The 7,452-nt window shown below is 35.2% G+C and overlaps 1 protein-coding gene across 4 annotated transcripts in view; it reads left to right on the top strand.

Moving 5' to 3' along the window:
• The window catches only part of Stau2 (staufen double-stranded RNA binding protein 2), a 329,426-nt gene that overhangs the window by 71,350 nt on the left and 250,624 nt on the right, over positions 1–7,452 (top strand). For all 4 annotated transcript variants that reach the window (XM_017802151.2, XM_008848890.3, XM_029553988.1 and 1 more), the window contains exon 4: positions 1,772–1,907. In XM_017802151.2, the coding sequence (XP_017657640.1) occupies positions 1,772–1,907 (136 nt within the window). The remainder of the gene's footprint in view (positions 1–1,771; positions 1,908–7,452) is intronic.

The raw sequence follows: 7,452 nt of genomic DNA, 5'->3' as shown, positions 1-7,452 counted from the left end.
TGGCCTGGATTCACTATGGAGACCAGGCTGGCCTCGAACTCACAGAGATCACCTGCCTCTGCCTCAAACTTTAGGTTTTGCACATGCTAGACAAGTACTCTTACCAACTGAGCTACATCCCCAGCCTTTTTGTTCCTCCTCCTCCCTCCTCCCATTCCTCCCCCTTTCCTACTCTCTCTTCCTTTTAAAAAGAAATATACCATGAAGTTTTACTCATATTTTCAATTAAAATGTAATATTATAGTGTTTTATTTAATTTTATTTTCCTCTCCTAATCCTAAATACTTACCCTCTTTATTTTATACCTATTTATGAATATATAATAACTTCATAACTGTATCAATATTACAGCATGATTACTAAAAATAGTTTATAATTTCCTTGCTAGTTTCTTTTTCTTTAGGCTCTATGAGTATTTTGCTGTCTTTTGAAGTCATTTGAAATAATTACTGTTTGTATAGTTAAGGCCACTAATTTGATTTACTTTTAGTGTAATTGAATTGTTTTAAGAAGATTTTTTTTGTCTGTATTTTGATTTAATTTTGCTTGAATTAAACTGAAGCACATTATGTCATTGACAATATGGTTATTAAAAAGTTTCAGATTGTTTTGTATTTTTTTCTTTTAAGGTAAATCTCATGGGTATTTTATAGTGACTAAAGTAGCTTAAAATTTCTCAAAAAAAGACAAAAATAATAAATCTTGAAAAAAAATTCTCTCTAGTTAAATCACCAACTCAATTCATAGTTTCAGTTTCACTTTTCTTTGTATTTTAATAGTTCTTCCTCCATTTTGATGGAAATTTTTTGAATTCTGTAAAGTTTTCACATTTTCAAAATGAAATCTATAAAAATACATATTCAGAGAAATTATACTTGGATTCCTTACCTACTCTTTATAAGTGCTTTTTTTTTCTTGTTTAGTTTTTACTTTATGCTTAAAAAAGATATTTATTTGTATTTTCATCTTTGTTAGATGAATGGTAGTATATAATACACACTAGTTGATACTGTCTTCATTTTAGAAATGTGTGCTGTACTGATAAAGTACAACCTCCAAGGTCCTGTTAAGGTAAAAGTAAACGAGCAGAGTGAAAGCAAGCTGTGTAGTTTTGTGTTTTTATACTGGCTTAGTATTTTATACTGTGGATGTTCACGTAGCTGGTGTTACATTGATGGTTTTTTTGGGTTGCTCCCAGTCTTTTGGGTTAATTAATAGCACTGCGTGTATGTAGTTTTTTGTATTTCCTAGGAATAGATGGCAGTTTAGTTTCTGAAAGTATCATCCATAGAGTTATCACATTTGCTTTGTCTTACTGGTTATAGAGAAAAACTAAATAAATGTTTTCATCAGATAAACTCAAGAATTACTGATAAACCTATATTCATTGCTAATGTTCAGTTACTTGATTAAAACAATAAATAAAAATATTTACAGGTGATATTTTTAATGATCAGCTCTCTGGGGTAAGTATTTATTAAAAAATCCAAGCCAGTAACCTAAGGATTTTTTTGTTTTGTTTTATGGTGGTCTAATGACCACACAGTTGAATTTTTGTTTATTAATGTACAGAAAATGCTAAAACCTGAAAGACATTTCATTAAAAACCAAAACGATTTTCTTTTTTTTATTTGTTCATACTTCGAAAATTCTATAGAGGGGCCTTCCACTCTTATGTCTTCTTCCATGGCCGTTAAACATTAAGAGTATAGCCTGTATACTTCATTGTGGAAGTATTTCACTTGTATGCCTTTAATATTTTTTTAAACAGGCAGTATAACTCCAACTGTGGAACTGAATGGGCTTGCTATGAAAAGGGGAGAGCCTGCCATCTACAGGCCACTGGATCCAAAGCCATTCCCCAATTATAGAGCTAATTACAACTTTCGGGGCATGTACAATCAGAGGTCTGTATGTCTTCTTTGGTTTTGTTCTTATTTACTATTTTATGTATATTGTAAAAGTTTTTGAAATCCTAAGACTGTTTTAATTGTAAACACAATGGAGCTTAAGCATTTTTCAGAATTTAAAGTTTTTAAAGTTAAAAACAAAACTAAAACAAAACCCCTGCAGTTTTCAGGAGTCCGTTTTGATTGGATCATGAGCTCCCTGGGTTTGCCACAGACAGGATCTAGTCTTTATGGTCAGTGCAGAATTTATGCTGGCGACTTTCTCATTCTTTGGCCATGCACAGCTTAGTGTTTTTCCTGTTTTGTTTGAATACATTAATGAATTTGAGTGTTTGTAATTTATAGGAAACTTATTAGAGAAAGGAAGGATTTATTCTTTTTTGCATGTTTCATAGTTGAGATAGTTAAAAGTATAAATTATGAACCAAGCATGGCAGGAGTTTCAAAACACAATTTAGATCCCCTTATCATAGAAGTTATGTACTCATTATACAATAGGAATGTGAAGAATGCCACTAGGTAAAGAAATATTGATATTTAAGAAATACATATATAAACTAAGAAATAGAAATTAGCCATCTCTAATATTTTGATGTTTTAAATTCTTCTTTGAATATAAATATATTTAACTGAATTGAACTTGTTCTTTATATCCCATAATAAAATGTGCAGATGCTAAGTGATGACTTTATCCTGTACTCATTGGCTTTTAACATATGTATGTTTTATGTGATCACCATTCAGATCAAAACATAGAACTTTCCCATTTTAGGCAGAGGGTTTCCTCACACCTCAGTGCTCATGACACCCCCTTTCCCCAGAAGTAACCAGTATTCTGTCCTCACAGATTAACTTACCTGTTGTAGTACTTCATATAAAGTGACTCAGTGTTCGTTCTGTGTTTGACTTCTTTCACTGTATGTGATGGTTTTCTTGCTTTGCTTGTTTTGAGATACATCAGTGTTATATCTGGATTTTGTCTTCTTTTTTGCTCAGTAGTGTTCCATTGTTATAGCTGTATCGTACTTTGTTCATCCTCATGAACCATGAACATAGTACCATGTGTACTATGGTGTCCTTTTGCACTTAATATAGTCACCATTTATTATATCAATAGTCTTTGAGAAACATTTTTGCTGCCTACAAGATGCCTCCGGTAGCTAAGGTATATGTTACAATTGCATGCCTTATTTTTCATCCTGGCTTTTTCTACTTTCCTCCCTTGGACTATTATGAGATAAATGCTGGAGTAAATAGCATTATGCAATTTTTTTTGTCATATTTATTTAAAAATATTTTTTACAGTACACTCTATTTCCTGAAGTAGATTATTATAAGCGAAATATCAGAGTTAAGAGTAATATATTACTCAGCTACATTCAAGTTTGTTCTAATTTCTTACAGCATGTGAAACTAATTTTTAAATGATATGACAGCTTTGAGTTTAAAACACATTGTCTTGCTTAATAGTTAAAAAGTAGAATTTAAAAACTTTCAGTGGCATTTACTATTAGTGAACAGTTTTTAAGATGTTCATGATTTATATATCCATCTTACTTGTCTGTTATAATTCATTTATTTTTAGAGCACTGACTAACCAGTTTTCAGATGTTTGTGTTAGTATTAACATTCTATCTTATTTGCTGTGCTTTTCCTGCTTAAAGTTTGGCTTTAAATTTTGTCATAGTTTTGTAAGATCTAATTTTTTTATATTTAAAGTAAAATTTGATGTTTTGTGTATAAGAAATTGATTTCTATACATAAGATGTTTGCTAATGCTTTATATATCGATAGTTTAACTCATGTGCAGAGAACATAGTCTGTTTATAACCTGATAAATTTCAGTATCTTGTTTTTTTAGTAGAAAACTAACTCTGTCCATTTAAAGCAGTACTATTCAAACTATGACTAGTTCCTTTAGGCATTGTAGCTATGTAAAACTGCATAATCACCTGCAGTCACTCTCCCTTTCCTCTTGTGTTACCTCAGGAATTTACTGTATTCGAGGAAGGGCACACCTCCTAGTAGTTATCTTTTGGTGACTGTTCTTTGAGGGCTCCTTGCCCACCTAGTGTTGAAACCTTTACTGATAATTTCTAGCTCATTTTCCCCTTGGATAATGCTTTCAGAGGCTTCCCATCTCCCTCTTTGTAACTTCGTCCCAACCCTCAGCTTTTCTTGGCTTCCTGTCTCTTGGTCCATTCCTGTCCTATTCTGTAGCGTCTCTGCTTCTTTCTGTGCAGCATCCAGCATAGGCTTTGTGGCTCTCAGCTCAACACATAGGAGGCATGGGGGATAATACTTTTCTTATAGTTGTTTTGCCTTCTCTCTTTTTTTGGGGGGAGGGCATGATACATCTGTTATCTTTCTTTTAGGCTGAGGTTCTCTAATGGAAGTAAAGCTAGTTGTCCACATCATCTCAGTATGTATGTTTAGCTGCCTGATTAAGAAACACCTGACCTATTTTATACTTGCAATATATTTCATTTTTAATTTTTCCCTTTTTTGTTTGTTTTTTGAGATAAGAGTCTTGTGATATAGCCTAGGCTGACCATGTACTCTCTATGTAGCCCAGGGTGGGCTATATACTTGGCATTCTTCCTGCATCCTCCTGAGTGCTGGTATTATAGGCTTGTGCCACCACACTCAGCTCATAGTTTTCCCTTCTTAGTAGCATGTGCTAATTGTATAAAATAATGGATTTCATTCTGACATTTTTATATGTGTGTATAATATAATTTGGTCATTGCTCGCTCTTCTTCCCCTTGTCCTATTTCTGATCTCATTTCTCTTCCCAAAGAATCCTCTTTCTACTTTTATGTCTTAATAAAATTTCAGTATAGATTCTGCATATGAGAGAAAACATATATTTCTGTTTCTGAGTCTGCCCATTTCACTTAACATGGTGATCTCCAGTTCCATCATTTTCCTGTAAATAATGTGTTTATTCTTCTTTGTGGTTGACTAAAACTCCATTGTGTAACATATACCATATTTCTCATGGCAGTTGGTTCTATATCTTGCTTATTGTGAATAATATAGCAGTAAACATGGATGTTCAGGTATCTCTGTGATTTGTTGACTTACATTTCTTTGGGTATATTCCCAAGAGTGGTATTGCAGGACCATATAAAGCTTTGTTTTTTTTTTTTTCTGAGGAACCTTTCCACTGATTTCCATACTGGCTAGACCAATATATTTTCTTCTTATTGTATTATAATGAGTAGATCCATGACAGTATTATTATATTTTGATATCTATGGTTATTCACTGAAATTTTGCTTTTTTTTTGAGACAAGGTTTCATGGCTCTGGCCGGCCTGGAACTCTCTATGTAGACCAGGCTGGCCTCAAACTTAAGAGATCCTCCTGCTGGGATTAAAGGCATGTACTACCATGCCTGAGAAATTTTGCTAAATTTTAACCATGAATTTATTATTTTTAAAATAAGAGAAATATGGTGCTAGAGCAGTGAAATAGATAGTAATCCTGGCCCTTCATGGAGTTCCTGTTCCAGTGGAGGAGACAGTCAGTGAGCAGGAGGTGGCCAGTCACTGAGGAGGTGCCATTTGACAAAGTCCTAAGGAACAGAAGGAGACAAAACAAACAAAGGAAACGGGGGAATGGAGACTGAATGAGAATACCCTGCAGTGGGCAGCTGGCAGCGGGATGCATCTGAAGCAGGGCAGCAGGACAGTATGCTGCTGCCTTGACCAGGAGGCTGCGTGTCTGGACCAGAGAGCACCAAGCGGAGGATGTCTACTTCAAGTCAGAAGTGCCTGCATGGGCAAGAGTTATGAGATAAAATTTGATTTGCTTTGATTTTTTTTTTTTTCTTTTCTAGATTTTTTAAGTATGCTGACTTTTTTCCTCCCATGGCAGTTTTTAATTCTGAGATCTGGTTTGTGTTTGCCCTGAGGGGTACAAGAATTTTACTTACAAATTCCCTAAAGGTTCATTCCTATTAATGGATAAGGTACACTTTGCTTTCACATTTCTGGAGTCTTTATGATTTTCTGCAGATAACAAAAAGGGTAAAAAGAAAATAGGCAAGTACTAACCAAGCTACTAAGCCACATTTCAGTGTTTTCATCTCACAACAGACTGGCCTAATTAGTATTCAATAGGCTACTAAAATTACTTTTTCACATATGACTTTAATTGGCCAGTGACAGCACTGGAAGGTAATACAGGAAATTTGAAGTAATAGGTCAGAAGTGGTTCACATTTTCTTGTTAGAGTCCAAATTAATTGCTAGCTGCTTAAGGCAGGGAATGAAGGGTTAGGTCTGAGAAAAGATATCATTTAGAGGGAGTTTTGAAAAAGTCCTCTCATTTTCTACTTTCTCTGCTTGCTTTTTTATTTTTAATAAATTTTTTGATTTATTTATTTTATGTTTGAGTGTATTGCCTACATGTATGTAAGTATACCTGTGTTGTTCAGTGCCCGCAGAGATCAGAAGAGCATGTTGGATCCCTTGAACTAGAGTTACAGACTGTTAGCTGCTGTGTGGGTGCTGGGAATCAACCCAGGTCCTCTGGAAGAGCAGCCAGTGTTCTTAACTGCTGAGCCATCTCTCCAGCTTCGCTTGAGCTTATTGAGAGGACTTAAGAACGTTGTTTTCCCCTGCTGTTTTATGATGAGCAGAGAGAAAAGATTTGCCCATGTGCAAACTCCGTGGACATAATCTGGATTCTGAAGTTCTTGTTCCCTTTTGTTAACACTAAAGGTGCTTGACAATGGGTGTACCCACTTGCGTTGTTTTTCTTCCTTGTTTGAGGCACTGTGTTACTTTATAGCATAGACTATGTTATAAAGTAGAAAGCATTGAAAGTTCAAATCACAGAGTAGAATCTGGTATGTCCAACCTGCATCTCAAGTGTGTGCATCCTAGGGATAGCTATGAATGTCACCCAACACATTTGTAGATGACAATGTTGTAGTGTCAAAGTGTCAAAAGACTGGTCACCCATAGAAAGGTGAAGATTTTATGCATGTATTAATAAGCTTTGTATTACTATGATAAAGTAGGGAACTGAACATGGTGACTTATGCCTGCAGCCCTAGCATTTTCACAGTTTGATAGGCTAAGGCAGGAGGATAGCATGAGTTTGAGGCCAGCTTGGGCTACAAATGATCCTGTCTCATTAAAAAAGACTAATTTTTTTTCTTTCACTTTTTCTTTTTGTCTTTTGGAGACAGGATCTCCCAGTAGCCCCAGCTAGCCTTGAACTCATAGAGATCTGTCTGCCACTCCCGAGTGCTGGGATTAAAGGCATGCACCACCGTACCTGGCCCTTTTACTTTTATATGGACTTGAAATGTATTTGAGGTTAGCCTTAAACTCCTTATCCTCCTGTTTCTCCTCCTGAGTGCTTGGATTACAGGTTTGTGCTGCCATTCCTGGTTTAAGGATCGTAATTTTGGAGATGTCTGTCTATTATTGGGTGGGCCCTATTGCTTCTGGACCTGAGGTGAGGTAGATTATCCTGATGGGAGTCATGGCAGAGCAATCTGCTCATCTTATAGTAGTCAGGAGCAAA

This window comes from Nannospalax galili, unplaced genomic scaffold, assembly GCF_000622305.1.
Source record: "Nannospalax galili isolate Female #2095 unplaced genomic scaffold, S.galili_v1.0 scaffold102, whole genome shotgun sequence".
NCBI classification, from domain to species: Eukaryota; Metazoa; Chordata; class Mammalia; order Rodentia; family Spalacidae; genus Nannospalax; species Nannospalax galili.
The sequence above is the reverse complement of the archived record's forward strand: the minus strand, read 5'-3'. Positions and strand labels throughout refer to the sequence as shown.